At 45.4% G+C, this 25,057-nt stretch overlaps 1 protein-coding gene across 3 annotated transcripts in view; it reads left to right on the top strand.

Moving 5' to 3' along the window:
• Positions 1–25,057, top strand: part of ARHGAP31 (Rho GTPase activating protein 31) — a 58,014-nt gene that overhangs the window by 16,850 nt on the left and 16,107 nt on the right. For 2 of the 3 annotated variants that reach the window (XM_054830452.1, XM_054830439.1), the window contains exons 2-5: positions 19,115–19,217; positions 19,719–19,863; positions 24,589–24,671; positions 24,836–24,943. In XM_054830452.1, the coding sequence (XP_054686427.1) occupies positions 19,115–19,217; positions 19,719–19,863; positions 24,589–24,671; positions 24,836–24,943 (439 nt within the window). Of the gene's footprint in view, positions 1–19,114; positions 19,218–19,718; positions 19,864–24,588; positions 24,672–24,835; positions 24,944–25,057 lie in introns of those variants that run through there. The other variant, XM_054830446.1, reaches the window with a different exon arrangement.

Genomic DNA, 25,057 nt, shown 5'->3' on the forward strand with positions numbered 1-25,057 from the left:
AACAGTTGCCTCTTTCATGAAGCGCCTGTGGGATGAGCACAGGATTGCTACACCCAAAGCATTTTCATGCAGCAACAGCTCTCTGAAAGGAACACTGCTGAGGACACCGCCTGCAGTGCCCCAAGCTACTGGGGTGTCCAGTATGAGAGCCTCTTTCTTCCAGGCCTGGGCTGTGTTTGCCTTCCACATGCAATCTGTGAATAGCTCAAGTCTGGAAAGTGTTTAGGAAAGCATCTAACTTTTCTCTTAAAGGAGAAAAAAAAAAAAGGAGAGGAAAAAAAAAAGAAAACGTCAAGGGTAATGAAATAGTTTCCAATGACTTGATGCAATGTGGCCAAACCATTTGTAATAATTTCCTTTAAATTCCTTTTATATAGAAAGAATTAAATATGAAATCATGAATCAGGAAGCAGTCATCCTGCCAACCAGTGACATGTACAGAGAGATCAGAGCAAAGTGAGAAAGACACAGAACAGCAGGAGATTTGCAAAAACCTTTTTTAGCCCTCTCTTTTTCTTCCTCTTTTTGTTTAGTGTACGTATCCATGCAGTACTAACATTTCTTACCCAAAAGAACCTGCGGGAATCTCCTGCTGTTCCTTGTCTCTCCGATGGCAGCCCTGAACCTTCCTGTCTCGATGTGTCTCATCTGTCTGTGTTTCCTGATGGATTTTGCAGTCCCCAGATGTTTGGATACCTGATTCATCTCAAAGGAGACTGTGAAACATTAAGAATTTTTAAATACCCAGCTTTATAATTGCTTTGTTTAACTTTGCAACATTCTGAACTCATATAAGGCAATAATAAAAATCACTGATGTTTTCCTTCAAAGGATTTTGCTGCACTGCTTCTAAAGTTGTGTGCGCGCAATGGCTTTTGCCTTTGCGCTAGCAAGGTTATAACATTCTTGTTTCCCGAATTCATATTTTCCCAAGTCTCTTTTTCAAACCCTCTATAAAGCTTCCTGTCAGGAGTGCCCAGGCTGTTGTGTAAAAGAGGACTGAGGTTACCCAAGTGCTACCAAATCGAAGTTAAGAAATTTCCCCAACAAAACCTGAAATCAGAAGAAAAAGACCTTGTGTTTGTTGTCTACAAAGGTCTACAGGTCTACAAAGCTGACTTAAGTTTCACCTGAGTTTTGCATATCTCAAGAGCCTGCTTGGATTACACTCTGGAAGTCTGGCACTGGCCTCTGCTGTCTCCTGCCCAAAGTGGGAGATGAAGATGCCTGTCTGGAGCCCAGCTCATTTTGAACTGGTTCTTCTCAGATTGCTCTGATCAGGGCTGAATTTGGAGTATAGACGCCTGAGTTCAATTTCCCTGAAATCCGGGGTGTTCAGCTGCAGGGTTTTTATCTGAGTCTGTCTCTAGCTTGGCTCCAAGGGAAGGGAGAGTAAATACTACAGGCCAGGAGACTACAGATGCAAAAAATTATAGGCTTTAAAATGTCACTAGCTGAGCACATAATGGATATTCTTTGGATTTTATGATTAGCTGTTGTGTTCTGTTAGCCAATGCTGCCTTCCTGATGCGATTTATAAAGGCATCTCAGGTTGCAGCCAGGCAAGCTAGATTCAAAAGCAGATTCCCTGGGAATGCCACTATCTTTTGCAGCATTTCCTTTGTTTCTTCTGAGCAGGACAAGCTTGCTGATGTACACCTGAATGTGACTCCCACCCGCTTTGCCATCTCCCTTTCCAGCCTGAGTCCAACAAGATGTCATCCATCCAAATATCTGCTTGCATGCTGCAAAACCAAGGGGGTTATGAACCAGGCTATGCTGCTAAATGCTGCCATTATGCCCAGCATTTCCAATCAAGGGTAGCGCATTATGTGCGGGATTCATACAACTGACTCCCATCTCTACCCAGAGCCATCCTAAAGCCTGTGATGGCCTGAACGCTGCATGCAAAACCAGGCTCTAACTCTACATGGGATCATCTGTGCCCAGGGGACCAGGGCATCGGTCTGTATTCCACAACAGCTGTGTCTGCACTTCATGCATTCATGTCTCCTTGCAGCTCCTTTCCTACTCTGCTCAGGTGGGCCAGAGGCACAGCTGGCCTGACTGAATGTCCTCTGCCCAGCAGTCCTCTGGTATATGAAGCTATGTAGTAGAAGGGAACATGCAGGGCTGTGTGGCAAAGTTTGATGGAGCAGGGCTGTACAAGCCAGGGGATCCAGTTAGGAACATAGGGGTTGGCTGCATGTTGCACCACAGGCCTTCCCTAGCATGTGGCTTTTGGCACCCCACGTGTCCTTTCAAGTGCTCCAACATGCAGGTTCTCTCACAGTGGGACACAAGAAGTAGACAGGATTCACGTTGCTGGCAGAGAAAGGGTGTCTTCATTTTGTTACTGTGGCTCTGAAAAGTTTTTCCAGCACCTTGCAGCACTCTGACACCTTGCCTCCATTTCAGCATGCTGCCTTTGACCACTGAGCTCCTCCAGAAGCACAGGCAGGCTGCGTGGCATCTGGCCAGCTTCTGACCTCAGTGACACTAGTATAAATCTGGGAAGCTACGGCCAACTGGTGGGGAAGTACTTCAAATCTGCATATACAGCAAGTGTTCCAAGCCGTAAAGGGGCTTATGATTTAGGTTGGTGAAACAGCAGGACAAAAGCAACGTCTACATGACGTGGGTACTTGCGAATCTCCCCTGTGACAAAGTGCTTTCCCTGTTACCACCAGCGTGAGACATAAATTAGCTCCAGGGAAGTCCAAGGAACAGACCAGAACACAACAGCTGTCAAGAGTGAAAAAAAGAACCAAATTTTAGGTGGATTTGTCAACAGCAGGTAGCACTGTTGTAATTTACTGCACTTGGCATTGAAGATAGTGGTAGCATCAACTCTGAGAAAAGTAGATTGTGTTGGCCTAAATCTCCTGAAGGACAGACTGCTGAGAAAGTATTGGTGAGGCTGGATGTGTATCAGAGGAGCACTCAAGCTGAAAGCTTCGATGACAGTGCCTGGATGGGAGGTTCTGGAGACCTGTAGACAAGACGCTGTCTGTTTTGAGAGTGCTTGACCACAGAATGACCTTCTTTAAATGAAGCCTAGCTGCAGACAAATATGATCTTTTTTGAGACATGCTGCAAAATTCCGTTTGGCCAGGGCCCTTTTCTGCTGTAATTGGAGAAAATGAATTAATAATAAACAGTGGGAAAAAGCATTGTGGTAGGGCAAGATTGCCTGAACCTGAGAGGTGCAGAACAGAGAGCAGGAAGAGCCTCAGCTCATTCCTAAATATGATCATGTCCTTAACATGATGGCTACCAGGGAAGTGCAGTAGAGCACTCGGGCTCTTCAGGCTGAAGCCAAACACGTTATTTCAGAACAGCTGAGAGGCCACGACCGATATTTTGCAGCATATTGGCAGGCAAAGCAGAGAGAGCTGGACAAATGTCCTGGAAGCCCTGAGGATCCCCCTTGGTACAAACACTTCAGGTGGGCAGAGGAATGATGCTAAGGCAACCTTTACTGGGCAATGCAGGCTAAAAGTGGTTCCTGTGATGGGGCAGAGAAATACGGCCTGTGGTTGGTAGTTGACTCTTTTTCCCCATCCCTCCTGTGAACTGCCCTGTGATGCTGCGACAGTGGGCAGACATGTTTTGTGGGTACTTCCCATGGCTCAGGCGGAGCCTGCTGGGCTCTGCACAGGCTTGCAGGGAACAACCCAGGTCAGGATGGCCGGCAGCGCTGTCTGCCCCTACCCCGCAGCGCAGCCAGTGCTGACTAAGGAACAGCCAGTAGCCAGGGAGGTCCCAGGTCATCTCAGAGCAGCCCTGGGGGCGTCTGGGGAGGTGACAGGGGGTGTCTGGGGTAGGACATGCCTTTGTCCCCCCACTTGGGCTTGAGAGAAACCATTTCCACTTGGAAGTCAGCAGAGAGCTAGAACAGCCATGAGGGCTGTGGTCTCTGACACCCCTGCAGTCTGTCGGCTTGGGAGGCAGCAGTAATGCGTATATTTTGAGCCTTCTTCCAGACAAAGCGGGGAATGTCTGAAGGGGTGGATATCCATCCCAATATCTGAGGAGAGCCCTGACTTCCCAGCGTGGTTTCCTGTCCTCCTGGCAGCATTGGCAGCTGCTGGTTTGGAACAAACAGTCTGCGTGTCGCTGTGCGAGCCAGGGCAGCTGGAGGTGGATTTGTTTTCTGTTGATTTCATGGCAGTGTTGCTGCTTCAGGCCACTGCCTTGGTGTGAGGAACAACAACATCCTAGAGGAGACACCCAGTGAATTGCTGACTGCTCCACGGCTACACAATCTGTATGCCCAGCGTGGGAAGTGGTCAGACCACCCTGACGGCATCAACAAAGTCATCATGTTTGCTGACATTTCAAGGGAACAGAGAAGGGAACAAAAGCTGGGAACAAAAGCTAGGAACAAAAGTCTTTGATCCAGTTTAGAGCTGCAGTTGGAAGATACAGGCCTGAATCGTAAATGCCAGATCCAAGTGCCTTTTTTTGCTGGGGAGGGATTTTTAAACTTCAGTCCAGGTCCCAAAGGTGGGACTTGAGTTTGGTCCTCGTGGGAAGAAAATTATTCTGAAAACTGAGTGCCCTGTGAAATGAAAATGAAAAGTAAAGAAAGGAAACCAATGGATAGTTGAGGAGATGGAAGAAGTCAGAAGACAGGGAAGTTTGGCATAACTGATCTGTGAACAGACGGGACATCTTTTCCAGTGAATTCAGGCCTCCCCCCCAACCAACCTCCCTTCCCTGAAATGATCAGAAATGATGCAGTTTCTCCCCATATGGCCTCTGGGTAGCTTCTTGCCATTATTGTGGTATTTAGTTATGAGAGAACCATTCAAGAGGGAAAAAAATAAAAGAATTAGAAGTGAGACCAAGCCACAAAGCGTGGATCCAGTTCTAGACATTCCCAGGCACAGGGGTACTGAAGTCTGGTCTTTTGGTACAAGGCTAACTTTTAGGACAACCAACCCAAAAGGTTGCTCCAAGAATCTGATTGGCAATCTCTGACTCAAATCTTCTTCTGAGGTTCTAGTCCGTGTGTCTAGATTTTTGGCTAGAAGTTTGGGTAGGGAGGGTCTTTCTGGTTTGCTAGAAGCCTGGGAAGAGTTGAGCTCCCAGAAAAACACATCTGTGTGAGATTTTTAACTCAACTTTCTGGGTCAGTGATTCTGATAAGCCAGTTGTAATGTCTGCGTGCTTTACCAGCTTCTGAACTTTTGAAGGTAAGTTTCTGTTTACCAGAAGTTCAGATACCAGAAAACTGGCCGTGTGGTTTAGTTACAGAGCGGGAACCAAAGCCATGAGCTCTTCAACTAACTCATTGCATGATCTCAAGCTGCCAACTAATCTCTGTTTCTCATTTTTTGCACCTATGGGATGAAAACAATACTTACCCTCTGTTAATTCATGACTCCTTGCCAAGGGGTTAGATTTTTGCTGACGGAAGCAAAGCACATTCTGCAAGACTGTGCTGGGGTTTTATCCTCACAATGGGGGACGTGAGATACAAGCAAGATTTCAAATGAGGGTTTTTTGTATCCTGAGGGTTGAAAAGCAAACCCTAGGACACTTGCCTCCTTTTTCTCTAGTTCATTGACGAGAAACACACACAATATTATGGGCTTCAGCTTGCAAGGAATGGTGCTGCCATCCTCAGAAGTGTACAGAGAGGAGCAAACACTAGCCAGTCTCTGATGATATCACTCAATATTCATTAGAGCCGGTTCCTGTTTTGCACTGTGCTCCATCTTCCCCTACCGCAAGACTTCCTTTCATCTGGAATCAGAATAAAAAACGAGAAACTTCCCCTAAATAAAAATTCTTCAAAAGGTATCATTGAAAATAATGATATGGAAGTGAACACATTTCACCTTCTAGAAACAATATATTTGGGTGTTTCTTTGGTTGAAAAATTGAACCGAATCCCTGTGTTCCCGTGAAACATTTTGATTCTGTGAAATGCACACTTTTCCACTGGAAAATCATTCTACTGGAAGATTTTCAAGTAGCCTTTCTTCCCGCATGCTTTAGTATCCAATTTAAACTCCAGCTGCTGGCTGCGGTTGCCCCTTGTTGTAGCGAGTGCTGGCACTATATGCTTTCCTTTATAATTAACACAGCAAGCTCTTCCACGGGTTCTCACTGTGGCTTAAAAGGCATCACCTGATACCAACATCAGAAAGATGACAGCGGCCCGTGCAGGACTGTTCCCTTCAGAATAGTCTCCTGCCTAATTTTGAATATCCAGGCAGCGTGGCTCCCACCTCCTCCCTTGAGGAGGCAATTCTACAACATGACACTATGTCTCACTCTTAGGAGGTTTTTTCCTACCATTCAACCTAAATTTCCCCTCATAATTTCATTCAGTCACTCCTAGTTACAACCCCTTGATCATCCAGAACAAGCCATTTCCCTCAGTGGTAGTTACACTCCGTGCAGACCACTACTGTGTGCATTTGTTTCTCTCCAGGTAATTTGGGCCAGCTCTGCCAATTCACCACCACCACTTTGTTCTTCCTTGCGAGTCAGTCCCTGTAGATCATTAGAGTTTCTGCTCCTTTTCTCTTCCTCCTTCCCATATGCAAGCATGGTATCCTGTTTTCCTTGTAACTGTAGCCATGCTACAGGGCTAAAAGATTCAAGGATTTTTCCATTAATAATCTCCACACCCTTTTCCTGGTCTGAACATTGCTTAAGAGGGATTGAGGTAATTCATTCACGAATAGCAAGCTGTACTAAAAGAGAGGGAGTGCGCGACGGGAAATGTGAGCTCGGTGGAGCCTGCTTCTCTTGCGTGCTTTTTCGTCAAAGTGCGGCTTTGCTCCCAGGGCAGCTTTGGAAACGGGGTCCCATCCTGCAAAGCGCTCACGGATTTTAGCTGGTGCTGCCAGCTGCTAGGCACCTTCCAGAAAAGCCACTGGCATTGTGTAGGCTGGAGCTCCCTAAAAAGAACAGGGAGGTTGCCTCTCCCAGTCCCCCATCCTGCTTTCATGTGTGCGCAGCGGCACAGCTCCAGCTGAGTTTAGCTGTGCGGGGCACATCTTCTGTGGCCGGGAATTCTTGCCGAAATATCAACACTGCGAATTTCAGCAGCCATAGTCAACTTCTGCTGTGAGAATGTAGGTGGGCTTTTTCCCTTTGCATCTTACACCCGCATCAGCCATCAAGATTTTGCAATTGCACCGTGAGTAAGAATTTCTTCTTGCGAGGAAAACTAAGCCCCAGTTCACTCTCTTGCAACTCCGCCAGCTCTGCCAGACTTGGGGCCACATCTGCTGCTGGCTACAGTTGCATAAAGCTGGAGAAATTTTGTCAGCCTCTGTGGCAATTTATGCCTGGAGATTGGAAGTGTAACCCTTTGCTTAGTTCCTACAGTGACACAGGAAGGTGACCAGGCAACAGATAGGAAAAGAAGGAGAAAATCACATAACAATATTGAAACATACGAGAAACTCATCCCCAGAGGACCATTAGGAGCAGTAGTTGAGACTCTAAGGGACAGGTCCTGTTTTGGTTATTGCTAGGGACCCCTTGGTAAACCCCCTCCCCACTCCACCCATTTTGGACATAGCTTTAGGTGTGATACAGAAAATGCTGGGGGACCCTATTTCCCCAGTCATTCGCTAAGTAAGGGAAACCTCTGCTTGCAGGCGAACATCCTAACACAAGGCAGCTCCTCGCCCTGTGCTGGAGGCTGTGGGGGGCCGTGTGGCTGAAAGGCTGTGGAGGGCAGGCAATGCCGCCACCATGGCTGGCTGTGCTCCTCGTGTCGTGTGTGCCCACCGTGACGGAGCTTGCAATCACACGTTCCCGGGCTGTTTCTCATAGTGTGCAGCAAACTGATAAGCTTCTGGTGGGAGCTGGGACAAGCCCATCACCTGCTCTAATGGGACAAATGCAAACCTGGAATGCCACAGACCGGAGGAGGTCTGAAATGGTGTCTGGTTAGGTTTGCCCTTCTCTGCTTGGAGCAGTGGCTCATGCAATGGCAGTCTGTGGAGCTGAAGCGCTTCAGCTTGGCATAAGCCGTGTTCTGCAATCGTCGTCCAGTTTCTCCACTGTTGATGAAACAGTGCTGGCAGCGGTAGAGATTCCTCCATTTGAAAGAATAAAAATGAAGGCAATGGTCTAGTGTAAAGGTCTTGGCATCTCCCACAGCTTATGACAGCGCCGCTGGAGCACAGGGGCCATGGCTGTAGCTTTTCTTTTGTGAGCTTACATTCCTTAGCAGTGGGAAATCAGCAGATGTAATTGGTCTCTGATGTTCTCTGCTAATAACTGATTTCTCTGGTACTTGCAAATACCGGCATCCCTGAGACATAGCTCTATTGTTTTGACCTCTTATCTCTTCTCTCTTCTCCTCGAGAGAGGCCCCAGATGTTCTTCAACACTGCTAGGAAAAAAAAGTCCAGCCCTGCTCCTCCCCATTATATCCCTGTCTCCACTACCTTTTTTTTTTATTTTTATTTTTATTTTTCACGGCCTCTATATAGGAAAATGGCTCCTGCTAGTCCTCATGGAAAAGGACACAGATGCCGGCAGGAAGCCCATTTGCTTTGGGAGGAAGAGGGGCCTGACATCAACAGGAAGCGCTGCACGGCAGAGCTGCTCCTGCCTCCAAGCGAGGGGGGCCTTGAAAACAATGTCAGCTCATGGTTTAGGACTCGCCGGCAGGAAACGCATGCACGCTGGTGTTTGCAGTGCAGAGGAAATGATAAGCACTACCTGGCCTGACTTGGAGCAGAGATAGCACAGTGAAAAAAAAAAAGGGGAGGGGGAGAAGAAAAAAAAAAAAGGTTGTTTTTCCTCACACTGGTTTGGAGCCTGGCCTTTGCCAAATGGAAAACAAAATAAAGAGCAAAATATGGAATGTATCAGGAATCCGTTGGGGGGCTTGGAAACTGAGGACCACAATTGCAAAGTGACTAGATTTACTACTTTAGTAACAGCTGGATATTGCTTTTTTTTCCATTGTTAGTACTGAGAATGACCCTCAGCTTGATAACCCCTGGCATGCATATTTATTGAGAGATGAAGGGAGGGAAAGGATTGTATCCCATGTGGGACTGGGGGGATTTTCTGTGGGGGGAGGAAAGTCATGGGGACAGTGCCGTACACTCTGGGTGCATCTCGGTAGTTACGTGCCGACATCCTGGGGTGGAGGTAGACTCAAACAGCAGGGCAGGAAATATTTTCTTCCAAACAATCCCAGCCCAGCATCAGCCTCTAGAAGGCTGGGAGGTTGTGTGACACCATCTGCAAATGCTGTTTTCCCTCCTCTGCTGTCCTTGATGATTCTGGCAGGCTCCGGAGAGCAAGCGAGCTGTCCTCTTGCAACATATGTGAAGCGTTGATCTGCCACAAGGCTGGCAGATGGAGCAGTGCTGTATTCCCTGTTGTTTCTGAAAGAAACCCTGAAGGTGCAGCAGCACCACATCCAGATGTTGAAGCCAGGCTGCTTAGCAGCTTCTTTTAGAGGTCTTTACCCTCCCTGGTGTCTGGAAAGGAAAATAGGATCCCTGCGATCAAGGCTGTAAGGTACACTTTAGAGGGCTGCAGCCTCTGGAGATGAAAAGGTGTAGCCAAAATGACCCATATACCACGGGCTACCCTTCTTAACTAAGCTACTGAGTGAAACCAACCCACTGGTTCTGGACTTGCTGATATAGAAATCCATGCATGCCTGAGGAATCCACCCCCAAACCAACAGCTTTCCTTGGCTGAGAGCAAGTACTTCACCCAGAAAGGCCTTCTGCACATTAGCAACATGCAGGACAATGCACAAGCTAAATGCACTTTGCCTGGGACAGGAGGGCATGGAAAATGTCTGTGGCAATGACTTATTCTCTGGCTAGCTGAGCAAGCTTCAACAAGCAGAGCACCAGCATGTACTGATGTATCCCCCAACCTATGACATCAGCCTAGCAAGACTTTTGCAGCTCTTGACTCTGTAAATTAGGCTTTGATTGACATCTTATAAAAAAAAAAAAGCTATTTCTCTAAGAAGAATTTCCTGGTAATGCACATGAAACCTCTCACACATGCAAATATAATTGTATATGTAAAAATACATGCGTGTATGTATATGTACACACACACACATATATGTTGATATATGCAGAGATACACATTTATTTATGTATACGGGTATGTGTGTCTGACCAGGTGCTGCTTCTGGCAGAATTTTCTCCCTGCTGCTTGGACACAGAAACTGAGCCTGCAGGCTGTGGTGATTGTATGCCCTGGGCATTACTTAGGATGGGTAGAACAGCACCTCGTTTCACCAGACAAACATCAGCAATCCGAGTCACCCACAGCTTAATCCTCTTCAAATAAAGACTGACTTGTTTTCAGCCTCCTCTGAGCGGGGCTGGGAGGAGCATTTCTAGGTGACCTTCCACTGCCAGCAGCAGTCTTAATTCTCCACTCTGTGTTGAACCTCACACCATCATTTTATGCTCCTGTAAAGCTGGTGAAAATGCTTCTATCATTCCTGCACCTCGTTTGCTACTATTTGCATGCCACAGTAAGAGGTAAAAGAGAGTAGAACAAACAGATTTATTTTTTTTCTCTTGTGGAAAATACTGCTGAATTCAATGGGATTTTTTGTATGAGTGCGGTTCTTTGGGTCAGGCCCAGACAGCCTTGCAATGAAAACACTCAGTCTAAATATATGCTCAGCAACTGAGCAAAGATGGAATGGATTTTGTGCTGCTTGGCTTCAAACTATAATAACTGATTATTGCTAGTGCCTTTGCATGTTTGTTTTCAATCAGATTGACATCATAAAGCCTTATTTACTTTTTCTCAAAAGTCTGTTTTCATTTGCCTTTCACTTCTCATTTGCAGCCTTTACGGGTTTGTATTTAGGCTCCTCATCTGTCTGTCTGTGATATATAATGATCCTCAGCAATCTTCCCTGCTCTTTGCCCTAAGTTGTTGACTATCCGTAAAACAGTCCATTTGGAATAACCTCTGGAAATTGCTGTATCCACTCTTCACTAGGAGAGCCCTAGAGGCAAGATCAGTGAGTGGCCTGAGTGAAAGAACATTGCTGCATAATCTAGTGTCAGTCTGCATCAGTCCATCAGTGTGACAGAGGGCAAAATAAAAAGAAAAGATATAAATATGTGCTGTAAGATTCAGCCATGAAATTTTTCATCCATATGAGAGCTTGGCCCAGGAACAGCTTCTCAGTTACTTTCTACCTTGCTACCAAACATTAACCTGTGCTCTCAGTGGGGGGATTGGCCCCTGCCCCCCCTTTCACACACCTGAGCTCACTGCCATTGCCATTCTGCATTAGTTGGCACAATTGAGTGTGCGCTTTAAAGCTTGGGAATGTCTGTCATATACGCTTGTAAATCACTTGCTGTACAACAAGCTTGGAAGAAGAACCATGACTGCTGATGGACCTCCAACCTACCCTTGCACATTCAAAGGGACAACAATAATTCCCTGGGAAAGAACCTCAGAGAGAACTGCAGAAAAGCTCACCTTCTGCAGCACCAGAGTTCATGAGGCAACTGCCCAGCTCCTTGCTTCACTCTGTCTCTTCACCAGCGGGATAACAGCAGCATCATTTTTCCTGAAACTTCTATTTGGGAATGAGTTGCTTTGTCACCAGCATGCCATCACTACGAAAGTGGACTAAGGATCTGTCTAACAGTGAGACAGCATGACAGAACAGCGCAGAAACTACAGACAAATTCTATGTCCTATAGAGATTGCTATAGATTTCAGCGTATGGAGGTGGTGTTTGTGAAAGTCACTGTACAAAGGACTTCAAAACTGTTTAACTAGTAGCTGGTATTTTTCAGATGCACATCAAGATCGAAACACACAGAATTTCTAACAGCCCCAAAAGGCTTCCTTATGAAGAGAAACCTGGAATCCCTATGTCCTGGCACACTAAAGTCTGAGTAAAAAACAAATAAGGAACAAACTAATACTGACAGTCAGGGAGTATGCATTGATCCCCTTGAATTGCCTTTCTCCAGATTCTGAGATCCTAAGAATCTCATGTAAGAGTTTCCATGTGTCAGCGAAAATGTTGGTTGGTTTCTACACTCTTTTTACAGTCAAGAAATGAGTATAACAGCTTACAAGTCACCTCTAGAGTAATTTTTGGACTCTAAGAAACTAAGCAAGTCTGCATCAGCTAGCGGGCTCAGATAGGAGACGGAGACTGTGCACTGTTTGTTTTCCAGCTTGCTTCTGAAGCCCTCGCAGATGAAAACATACAGATCAAACCCTGTTGAGAGGAGGAAAAAACTTATGAAGTCCATATATTTTCCTTGCTTTGTTGCCAACGGTTAAGTAGGTTAGCGTGACTTACATCGGTGTCCATGCTTAAGAAGAGAGCGGAGAAAGGAAGGAAAACATGATACAGTGTGACACCTGCAGTCCATAAGCTTGTTTATTGATCTGGATGAAAGGCACTCAGAGAGACTTCAAATGGAGCCTACATCACCGCCATCCATCCCAGCGCTCAACACTTACCTGCACTCTTCCCTTGCAAACTGCTTCTCCCAGCTCCCTTGAGCTGCAGCATCAGCATTGCCCTACTCACTCCCGCGCTCCATCAGCCTCTGATACTGCCTTTGGGTTTGGTAGCGGTTTTAGTGCATGTTGTCAGAAATGAGGTTAACGGCAGAATCCCTGCCTCACAGCCTGCGTATCCTCAGAGTATCTAGGCATTCCCCAAGATGGAGGGTAATTCATTTCATGCAGTTTCAAAACTATTCTAATCTTTTCTATACTACCTGAGTCCCTTTTCCGACACAGCGTAAGTTGTCCCATTACTCCTGTGTCCAGAATTAATTACCCCAATTATTTGTGCTGTGGTGAACAAAACTCTGTACAATATACACCCTCATCTGCTGTGGATCGGAGTTGTTTGTTAGGATTCAAATGGCTAGGTGAGGCCATGCACAGCTCACTGCCTTGCCCTGCAGAACCTAAGCCACTGTTTTCCGAGGTGGCTTAGTCATAAAAGTTAGGAGCAGAGATATCCTGTTCGGTTATCTGGTCTTTTTGTGCAGGAAACCCACAGCAGGATGTTTCCCTAATAAAACTGTTCTAGTTTTCAAAAGTGCCTGCATGACAGAATCTGCCAGCTATGTCAAGGTACTAGTCACATTTCAGAGGGGCATGGTGACCGCCGGGGTTGAGAGTCAGCATTCGATGCCTGCTTGTGCAGTGCTTTCTCTTAGGCTTTCTTTGATGTGTGCTGTCGATGCGCTGGCCAGGTCTGCCGTGGGCTCTTTCATTTCTGCCTGGAACATCACAGTTGTCAGATCTGCTCTGGAAAATCAGGTGTTCCTACATGTCTTATTTACAGATGTGAGATGTAAGCTGAGTATAATATCAATGGGAAAAGCCCACCTTGATAGTGGTGCCGTTGACTTCATTCAAACTCACACTGGGCCTGCAGGCTGTGTTGAAATGCATTTACTTGAAATCAGCGTGCCACATCCCGAACAGTGCTCAGGGTTTCCACTTCCTACCCAGGCCATGGAGGGTGATGGCATGCAGCATCTGACAGATTCGAAATCCTTTTTTTTTCCCCTACGTCTTTGCCCGCCAGAATCACAACTGCGTTCAGGACGGTGCTTTCATCGCAGGGAACGTCACTGTTGTGCTAACCTTTGTGACACTGCAGAGACGTTTCCCACAGAAGTAGAGGGAATAAAAATACAAAGCGTGTGACTTATATGGTGATTCAGTTGTGTTGTCCATGCAGACAGGATCACCTTGGCACCAGCTATTCGTCTTTTTTTAACTGTGTTTATGGCAGCTAAGGGGGAAGAGGCGAGGAGGACTCTAACAAGGTGATTTGTTTTTAAGCCTGTTTAGTGTTGTTTAGCTATCTTACGCTATTCAAACACAGGTGTGTGTGTGCATGGGGGGGTTGTGGTAGCTCAGTGCTAACAGCCAAACTAAACACTGGAATTTGATGGTGAGACAGTTTATTTTTTCTTCTTCTGTAAAATGAATTTAGTGCTCATGAAAAGTATTCATAGACATCCTGGAGACTGAAGCCCTCTGTTTGTCCTTGTAGCAGTTATGTCCAGGCAGGGCAAACCTTCCCCATCCCTAGCTCTGCCAACTTCATCTCTGAGCAGCAGAGATCCTCTGCAGAGATTTCGGATGCTGTGGTCCCTTCCATCCGTGGCCACCGCTGAAAAAGAGATGGTGGAAGGCAAAGGAGATGGTAGCTGGGGGCAAAGCAGATTTTATCCTTAGCTGCCACGGGTTAGGGCAATGCATTGGGAGGCAAACTGGAATCATGACTGCCATGCTGGACCAGAACTCAGGCAAGATGCAGGGAGGAGAGCAGTTTGATCTCCTCTGGAATTTGTTTCTCAGCCAACCTTGTGCCTAGTAAAAATCAGACAAGATCAGCAAAAAAAAAAAAAAAAAAAAAAAAAAATCTAGTGAATCAGCATTAAAACTCATGATTTAAAGTAGGAAGCATCAGGAAATGCAGAAAAATGTCACATCAGAGATACTGCCTCTCAAGTACGTTGCCATTTATACAATGCTGTTCCTTTCCTGTGATTAGGAGGCCAAGTTAATGTATTAGTATGTTCTAAAGTGTGTACTATTTTGTTATTTTTTGTTTGTACAAAATAACAGCTCTTGGTTGGTACAGACTGAAGCACTTATTTTTTAGGAGGAAATATTTCCTAATTTAGTCATTTAAATTGAAACAAGAGACTATTTTGACCTTTATTGTCATGCTATTGACATAGCATGATAGGAAGCATGCACTGCTATTGAGGGCAATGGAAGACAATTTAAAAAAATACTAATACGTAACAAAACCAAAATGGTGAAATAAAAATGCCCACAACTTTTTTTATGGCACAAGATTCATTTTTAGGAAAAACTTAAAAAAACCCCTCAAACTATTTCCTGCAGGTCAAACATCAAAAAGTTGATGTTTCAGGTGGAATGAAAGGTCTGCATTTATTCTCCTGTTACTTGAACTAAAATTAAAATAAAATTAGAGAGGACATGAAACCTCCTCCGTGTGGCATAAACCAACCGCTAAGGAGGACCTGAGTAGCTCTGTCACTAATTTTTATCCTTGCAAGGAGCCCTCTGAGACAACAACAGAAGGATAAAGACAAAAAAGAATGAAGCATGCTACTATTCAATCCATTTCAATACAGTGTACCCTGAATACATGACCCAGTCCAGGTTATCTAGCTGTAAGCACAGTCTTGCTGGACAGTATTTGCACTGACTGGCATGGGTGGCTGACGTAGCAACCTACTCCCTAGGGTCCCTCTGCAGCCCATGGAGACTAAAAACTTCTTCTGGAAAGTGGGACTGAAAGCTACAGGGCATTGCTTGCATCTCCAGCTGGACCAGGGTCTTTCTTGCTCCTTGCTGGCTTTGGGGAGACTGGGAGGCCATCCTCCCACCAGTCATTAGATGGAACGACTCCCCTCGCTTCCTAGTATTCCCTCCTACTAGGGCTGCCTGGTGATTTAGTTAGGCGCATGCTTAAAGGTCTCCATGACTTTGATCCATAATGCTCGGCCCTGTGCCAGATGAAGCTTTTGTCAGGCAGGCAAGGAGTGAGCACCTTGCTGGCTGGTGGAGAGCTTTGGTGGCTGGAAAGGGACAGGAGAAGGGAGAGATGCCCCCTTCCCAGAAATGCCGGGAGGCAGGAGGCTCAGCACACATCGCTGGCGCTGGAAGCCGGTGGGATCGGGAGGGGAGAGGAGGCAGGTGTGATACCTGACCTAGTGGAGCCGCTCACGTGTGTAAAGGAGGTGGCATGAGCTGTGGTCATGGAAAAAACCCTGGTGAAGGTGAACGTGTACACTGAGTTGGAGGTGATATCCAGTGAGAGTGGAATGAGTTACTGTGACTGCCCTTCTGGTTTATTTTTGTCTAGGGGAAAAGAAGTATTGTCTTTTGTGTGCAGTATGTTTATAACTCAATTTCCCTTCTGACTGATGCCTTGCTCCACGCTCTCTTCTCCTCCTCCATCTGGTTTCTATTGTAGTTTTAAATGAGGACAGTTTGGCTGTCTGGCAGAACAAGTAGGGTCTGTGTGACACCAGCTGCCTCTTCCAACTTCTAAGCCTCCAGCAGAGTTTTAATTATAGAAGTGTCAAGATTGGACACCCCCCCCCCCCCCCTTTCTGTGCCTGCATGCACACACACAGCCCCTGCTACAAATCCCCTTCCACGTCCGATCTTCCTTCGGGAGAGACCCAGCACTGTGATTTATGTGTGCCCCTGTAACACCAACTGAGTCCTGTTGTAAAGCACGTGCTAGAGTCTGTACCCTCCGGCATTTAGGGTTGATCACAGCCCTTGTTTTGGTTTGTCGGGAGCCACGTCCGAAATTATCAAACCACCTAAGAGACGTCTGGAATTGAGAGGGAGCCGCTCGCTGCCACTCTAACCTCACCTCCCCTGAGTGCCCGAAAGACTCAGCTTTGTAGGAGATCAGAGCTGCTCAGGAATTTCAGAGCTGCAGGTTCTGCTCAAAGAAAACATTTATTGTGCTCCAGTTTCATACAAGCGCTGCATTTAGGGGCTTGCTTTGCAGGAAGCTGATGCAGTCCCTTCACCTCCAGGGATCTGAGGTCAAAAAATCTGTAATTTTTGGTTGCGAGGGAAATGTGTCCTATGTGGGATTTTTTTTTGACATCACAAAACCGGCACACATTTTGGTGTAACTGGCTATTTCTCTTCATAAGAACCAAAGATCTGGTAGGGCAGGAAATCATGTATATGAAGAGTGAAGGGCATTTGCAGAGATATGTGAGAAGCTCAGGGCTGGAAAAGCAGGGAAGATTGCAGGGCTGGAGTAAGAGATATCTGCAGAGCTCAGTGCATATTGTCTATCTGCAGTCAATAAGGTCGTCTCTGCTGTGGAGTCTTCACCCACTTTTAAAAACAGGTTGAATTTTATATGTTTGCTACAGATTATTCCCCTCAGGCCCCTTTTTTTGCTTACTTGTCCTCAACAGATGGATCTAGCCTTCTCCTTTTTTTTTGTATAAGAGGTTTGCTTACCTGCCTAAGGCCTCTTGACCTAATTTATCCCACAGAAACTTAAAACTCAGCAAAAACTAAAGGCCTGAACTCATTTGCCTTTCCTTTTTTTTTTTTTTCTAGCATGCTCATCATCATATGATCTGAGTTCCCTACTGCAGTTACAGATAATCATGTCTTACTCAGAGGTAGGAAGGTCCTCTTGCTAGATATGTCACTTGGCAGGATTTCAAGGAAATTTCATACTTTTATTTTGTTCTTTCTCCTTCCACATTATCTAGTCCTCTTAGGAAGTGAGTGCTGTAGGCACTGAAATGAATGCTTCCCATGTTCCTTCTGAAAGGCGCTGATGTACCTTCTCCTCAAGAGTCCTTGAGGAGAGAATCCTATAGCTCTGTGACTGCTGTGGATGAAGCTTTGATTGTGTAGACTTCCACTGTTCTCTTGGCGATTTCATGGTTTCCCATGAACATTGATTTTGTAGTAGGCTGGGGCCCCTGCCAGAAGCTCTGCTGTTAGTCTTATCCCAACAACTTAAGGGTCTTAAAAATCAGCCCAAGGGCTTTGAGTGTGAGGCAGCATGGGTAATTTATCTGCATTATGGGTCTCTGCTCTAAATACATAAAGTCAAATTTTCCCTGTTATTTTGGAGAGGCTCCTTTAACTGAGGAGAATTAGTCTGTTTGGATCATTCTGGTTTCTGGCACTTTGTGTGTTCGTGCATTTGGGTTGGCCAAAAGAGAAGGTACACACAAGAAGGACCTCTTTACCTCCCTTGGTGAGAGTCGGGAGGCAGAAAGGTAGCACTTCCCTGACCGACTGGGCTCAATAATAATGTGTCACTGAGGTGGGTGCCACCCTGGGAGTCCTCCTCACTGGAGCCTGTGCCCTGGGCAGCTTGGTAGGGGCAAGTCCACCGATGAGCTGGCTCTGGCCTCAGTGGCACCCATGAGAAATACAACAATGTTCCAGCTGACTTTTGTTCAGGCTGTCCTTGGAGTATTGGCTTTGGATCCCGCCTGATGAAGCACATGTTGATGCCATTATGGGCCTGAACTTCAGGCAGAAGAAGTCAGGGAAGGTCCAGCTAGAGGCATTATCTCTGTGGTGTCGCAAAGATGCAGTAGTTGCTATGCCTGGCTTTGCAGTCAAATGTGTGGCTTAGTCTGTTTTCCTCCATACAGCTTTCTGAATGCATAATGGAGCAGTGTCAGCATTACAGCAGGGAACTTTAACTTCTGCATTTACTGACTTTTGTGCTTATGGCTGTGTGAAGCATTGCGTTTAATACATAGTAGTTTCTAGCACCTAATAAGGAAGGGTTCTCTTACTGTTATTGTTATAGCTAGGGTTGTTATAGTACTGGGGACAGGGAGGCTTGGTCTGACCAAGAGGATGAGGGTTCCCTATACCTACATAATGGGGAAAAAATAAACATATGGTTTGGGTCCAGGTCTGGATGTAAATGTTGTGCCTCAGGCTCCTCTCAGCTTTAAGGCTGGTTAAGTCTTTGGCTGGTTATGTTGATGGAGTTCTTTTGAAGCCAATGTCAGATTTTGTCAGTGTGCAGATCTAGTCAATATTTGAACTTTATACCCCCTCTGTGGGAGTTTATGAGCACTAAACTGTGGGTTTGTAAGCTTATATGGAAGTGTGAATGCTTCTCTGATTTTTATCCAAGCCAATCAGACCTTTTGGCATGATTCAGTGAAGCTGGAGCTCTATCTTGGGGAGGGGGGAGGTTCCCAGGACCTCATGCTTTACCTCATGCTTTCAATTAGAATGAAATTGCCTCTTTTTCTGGATAGAAAAGAAAAAGGGAGAGAGAAAGAAACGCTACCTTTCTTCCCACAATATTTCTGTGACTTCAGGCTCAGTCATTGTCATATGGCATGGCCCAACCATAGCATATCCTCACTCTACAAATCAGCTGTGTCCACTTTGTGGGGTTTATTTTTGGTTTGCCCTGTTATTTCTCCCATTGCAGTACCTCTCCCTGCATCCGCAGAGAGCCTCTGCTCTTGTTTCATGAAACTGTCTCCTCTGTGGTGACTTGTGGAAGTTCTCGGGGTGTATTCATTGGGCATCTTGCCTTGCTTTCCTCTCCTAGTTCCCTACGTGCTGAAGAGCTGTGCGGAGTTCATTGAGACTCATGGCATTGTGGATGGGATATACCGCCTCTCAGGAGTGACGTCCAACATACAAAAGCTGAGGTAAGGGCAATCTGTCTGAGTGCCAGAAGGAGTCGGTGACATTGCATGGTACCTTTTCACTGTTAGTCCCTCAGGCATAGATTTGGGCCAACAGAGCTCTACACTGATGCAGAAGAGAAACTATCTCTGAAACTGGTAACAGGGACATACCACGTTTCAGGGCTTAGTCCATGACAAATAAAAAAGATATCTCCCTCTGCATCTATTAATGGGAAAGGCCTGGAGGGTCTCAGCACAAATGCTGAGTTGTTCTCTCTCACTTCAGGACAAAACAATCTCTTTATATCAGTTTGAGGTCCACTCATGGGACTGCTGTGGAAACCAGAAACTAGTTGAAACCTCGGGGCCTGATCCCGAGAGACAATCTGGGCCAGGCTGCAGAGATGTCTCTGCTTTCCAGTTTGTTTTTTTCCTTTAGCCGTAAAAGAGTACTTAGGGTGGAGTACTGGGATGCTAACAGCTCTTATTATCCTACATTGCTATGTTTCCATATTGTTTCAGACAAGAGTTTGTTTCTGACCAATGCCCGGATCTGACAAGGGAAGTTTACCTCCAGGACATCCACTGCGTGGGGTCACTCTGCAAGCTGTACTTCAGGGAACTGCCCAACCCTCTCCTCACTTATGAGCTCTACAAGAAGTTCACGGTGAGACCCTTTGCTGTTCTTCTTTCTCTCCAGCAGCGTGGATGTGCTGCAGGTTCCTCCATGACAGCTGTTTGGGATTCACTCCAATGTCCTGGCTTCTGGTGCATCTGTCTGTATAAACACTTCTCAGTGCTCTTCCCTTCTGGTCTTGCGCTGGCTCTCTTTCCCTGTCCTTGTTTCTTTCCCCCATTTCATGTTTATTTCTCTCAGTTTCTCTGCTGTTTCCTCCCCTTCGTTTTGCTCATTTTGTCACCACATTGCTTCCCTCTTTCTCCCCACTGCGCACTTCCTCCCACAATTACTAATTCCCTTTCTTTTCCTCATTACTGTCCATCACTGAGAGTCTTCTGGGTCACCTGGCGCTTGTGATGATAATCACAAGGATGTGGTTTCCTCCTCCCTGTCCCTCTGACAGTCCCTGACACCTGCGCAAACTGATTGCTCAGCCCATGTATAAAGCACCAACTTTTCTGCATCTGTAGCATTTTTCACACAGTTTGTCAGAGTGCAAATGATGACAGAGGTTATGCCAGCTATGGCATATCATGTCCGTCATGGTCATGTCATAAATACAAATGGTGGAGGAAAGTGGCACCTGGCCAAGCAGAAATCTCTAACCGTCTTTAAAGGGATTATAATTCAAAGAGTAGTAACTCGATCTGCAAAACAACCATAGATTATACATGGATACAGTTGGAGCCTAGGAGCAGACTGCGGGGGAGCAGAAAAATAAGACCACAAAGCCTGAATTTTTAAGAGGGTTGGCTAATTTTGATGACAGATAATATTTTATTAAAAGATGGCACAGCAAGCTATGCTTGTTGTTAAGGTTGCCTGCTCCTTACCGCTCTAAATCCACTTTCAGTTGTTTATGACACTAAGAAATTTAAATCCAGTCATTCAGGCTGAAATCTTACGTGCCAGAGGTGTGAATTTTCAGCTAAAAGCATTCACCGGCTTCTTAAAACAACTAGGGTGGGGGGATGGAAAGGATTGTTTCCTCAGTGTTCGAAACATCCGTCCTTTGTTAAGAATTTCTGTCATCCTACTCCTTCCCATTTGCTGGGAGGTGGGGGGGGACAGACATCGCCAAAAATGGCCGATGTTGCAGAGAAGAAGTTTTGCAAAATCATGCCCGAATGAAACGGGAAGTGGCAAGCAACCTTAGCTTCAGGTGTTGCATCACCTCTGTCCTGAATCAAGCACTTCCCAAGCGGCCCTGCTACGGCACAGGAGGCACTGATGGAGACCCATGAGGTCCACACAAGAAAATGTTCTCCAAAGACTCCCCGTTGCCCGGTGTGGGAAGGGGCAGGCACACCTGTGCAAGGGGGCAAAGTCAGATGGGACCAGCCAAGCAGCAACCTGCTGTAAGAAGTCAGGTAGCTGTTAGAGACTACAACTGAGCTGGGGAACACGGGGTGGGAATTGACTCACTCTGCTGCCTGACAGATATGCAATAGTGTTGGGTATCTTGCTGTTTCAATGCCAAATTTTAAGCAAAATATTTCTGTGTTTCAAGGTAATGTTTAGTCAAAATTCTGAGCAGGTCTGAAAAATTGACCTATATCCTCAGGACATAGGGATGCTGATGATATAGGGTGGGTTTTCAAAACTAGAGACAGTCAGGATGAATAGGACCTTGAAAATACAGGGTATTATTCAACCATTCACAGTAACTGATGAGTCTCATTCTTGTTGAAGCTATTTGGCTGGTGTCTTTCTGGCTATCAGTGCTGATTTATGAAAGAAAAATGCTCTAAAGGAAACATGAAGATTTAGATGGAAACTTTTTAAGGAAAGAATGTTTGCTGAAAAGTGCAGTTTTGGGATGATGACTTGCAGATTTTCATTAGATACATTTGGTAAATAGTTTTATTCAAAAACAAAAGGGAAAACACTTCTGTAACTGTCTAAATGTTTCTTTTACAAATACTTTCTAAAGGAAATGTTTGAACATTAAATCAACACATCTAACTCGCAAATAAATCATCTTTCAGAAAAGGGTTAAACAGCCCCTAATTTAAATGATCATTTCTTTCCCTTTTATTTGAGTGTGATGCTTTGGTCAACCTTGAACAATTGTTTTTTAAAATCTTGTGCCAGCTCCCCAAAATGTTATCACTTTGGATTGACCTAAAAGGGTTGGGGTTTTTTTTTTTTTTAATCTCTGGCTTTTTAGTTTGTCTGCTCAGCCACAAAATCCATTATTCTCATAAGTCTACTCAGTAGGGATTTATAATGGGTCACCCAGCTGACAGGAAGCACAGTCAGATACCGGGAGGAAAGAAAGAAAAAAACTCAATTCCACAAGGAGCAGAAAAACTGCTAGGAGCGTGTGTACGCGTGGGGTGTCTGTACAGGGAACCGTGGCAGCTGTGCCTCGGCAGAGGAGTGCTGGTAGGAGTAAAGGATGCATGCTAATCCCAGCCTGACTCAGTCAGAGCTGTCTCTGAGATGGGATAGGCTCCACTTTGAGTCACCAGAGTGATTCAGGCATTTGTGGCTAAGGAAAGTCAAATTCTTAATTACTAGGGAGGGGTTGGCCTTTTGGTCATTGCTGTGTTAAGTTCATGGATGTAACATCCCAGTCATGACCTCACTGGCTGTCAAGTTTTGCAAAACGATGCCCTCTAATGCTCTCCTGTTTGCCCTTTTGTATTCTGGTGATGGATGCTTGTTTCATGGGATAGATAACTTGAATCTGCTTGTCTTAGAGGGACCGAGTACTCACTCAGAGCCAAGGAGGCCAAGCCTGCCTTCTCTCTTGGGACTCTATTCCACTTGTTAACTAGTGTTAGTGAATCGTGCTCTCCCAGAATCACCAGCGGAATAAAAAAAAAAAAATCCAACATTTTTAATTGTGTTTTACATACCTTTACATACCTGCTTTCCTCCAAGTGTTCTCTTCCCATTTGTAAGACAAAAATTTAAATGACATGAATTCATACATTAAAAGACATGTAATAAATGGAGTTATTGGTTCTTCCTTGAATTCTGTATTCTGCTGCTGTAATCCTGAGTTTTGGAGAGGGCCTCAGAGTTCAAAGGCACAACACGTATGGGTCAGAAATGTGGCTCGGAGGTTTGAATGGATCATGACCTCAGAGAGGCTGGTATTCACTTGCTGGCTTTGAGACCTGGCAGTTAAATATAGGGATGAAAACCAGCATTGGGGGAGAAAATACTGTGTACAATCTAGCTGAAATATAATGTTTTAGATGCACCAGTTAAAGTTTGTATTTCTCTCTTTCTCCATTTTTGGACAAGGCCATTCAGCTGGAAAGCTTGTATGAAGATCACAGAGTTCTTATACTTAGGATTTCTGGGCTGATGGTAATAGGCTTTTTTTTTTTTTTTTTTTAAAAATAGAGCTGTAGTTATGGGTAAAAAGTACTAGAAGGAGTAGTTAACCTACCTTTAATTTGGGCAAAACAAGTGCATCCGCATCTCATGTACACCAGACTAGTGAGCTCACTCGTTTTAATTTGCCATCACACCAGTGAGTAAGTTCAAACTAGAGGGCATAGATCTCAATTTGCAGTGTTAGGGAATAAAAGATGATTCATATTAATCTCTGGCCTTGAAACTGGCAATATTTAGTTTGCTTGTGGTTGAACATGAGAAGTGGCTTGCTGGGAAAAGGACAGTGACCAGAACAGAGATGGCAGCATTACCAGTGTGGATGTTGTAGTGATTGCAAGGACAAGAAAATGCATCTCTAGTTGTGGCTGATAATTTCAGGTTCATAATGTTTAAGCCATGGGTGATTTGGGATGGGTTATTTCCTTCCTTTCCTAGCAGTGCTGACGTCTGTCTGTAGGCAAAGCTTCTGCTGGCAGCATGGGTCCCAGCATCTTTCTCTGAACTCACTCCAAACTCCAGTGGCAGTAGGGTAGGCAGGAGGTTCCCAGACAGTCATGCATTGTTTCAACTCACTGGTGGTTTGTCCTCCCCCAGCACAAATATTGAAAGGGAATAGTTGAACAGATGAATACCAATGTAGTAAACTTCTAGGAATGCAGACAAAAGCTTATCGTGGCTCTCTAAGCTCTTGGTCCATAGAGACTTGCTCAAGACCAAGATGTATAACCTTGATTCTGTCTAACCTAGTCTAACCCTGAGTATATGAATTTATTAATCCACCTGGATTTTGCTAAGGCTTCTCCCATCATAAAAGATGCAAACTCACACAAAATACTCCCTATAGCTATCTTCATATGGCAGCCAAAAATATTGCTTATTTTGATGAATATGGAACATGCATATCTCAGCTGTTTTCATAACACAGGGCTTGAAAGATCTATTTTATTTTTTCCACAGTTTAGGGGGGTGTCACTTTTTTTTTCTTCATTATTTTCACTTCTCTCTTTCCCTCTCTTTCTATTCCATCCATCACTGCACAAGTTAAAAAAGAGAAAAAGAACAAAGAAATAAAAGAAATGTAACTCCTAATTGAAGCTCTTGGTCCTTAAACACCCCTCTCCCCAAAACATTGACCACCCTGTCCCCACATGTGGGAAGGACGTACTGAGATGTAAAATAACAGCACAGCAAATCTCTGCTGTGCTGGGAACATAAGGCAACTTCTTCTACCAACTTCTTCTGTAAGGTAACAAGAGAGCATTCCCTCTGAGACAAGCTGTCTTGTGTGACCCTCCTTATCCCTCTTCCTTTTCCCCTGAGTCCATTGCCAGGGTGGACTGTTTCCTTGTATCTCCGCAGGAAGCAGTATCACGCTTCCCCGAGGACGAGCAGTTGGCACGAATTCAAAATGTCATCCAGGAGCTCCCCCCATCGCATTACAGGTGAGAACGTGCCCACCAAAGTGCTGAGGAACAGTGTGGTGACCTTCACTGTCAGGGTATATTGCCTGAAACAGCGCTGGAGTTAAATTTCCAAAAGTTAATTTCCATTGGGCAGGAATTGGTCACTTGACACTTTTTTCTCTCTTTATGTGAAACCGCTGCAGAACGCTGGAATACCTGATCAAGCACCTGACTCACCTGGCCTCCTTCAGCAACATGACCAACATGCACACCAGAAACCTGGCCTTGGTGTGGGCTCCCAATCTCCTCAGGTATAGTAAAGAGTCCTCTAATCCAGAGCACCATGGGAAGCACCAGCACCTGAGCCTGGAGACCCATCCCTTGAGAGAAATACAAAGACAGGGAAAAGCAGAACAACTAAAGGG

The sequence above is a fragment of the Grus americana genome, chromosome 1 (genome assembly GCF_028858705.1).
Source record: "Grus americana isolate bGruAme1 chromosome 1, bGruAme1.mat, whole genome shotgun sequence".
NCBI lineage: Eukaryota > Metazoa > Chordata > Aves > Gruiformes > Gruidae > Grus > Grus americana.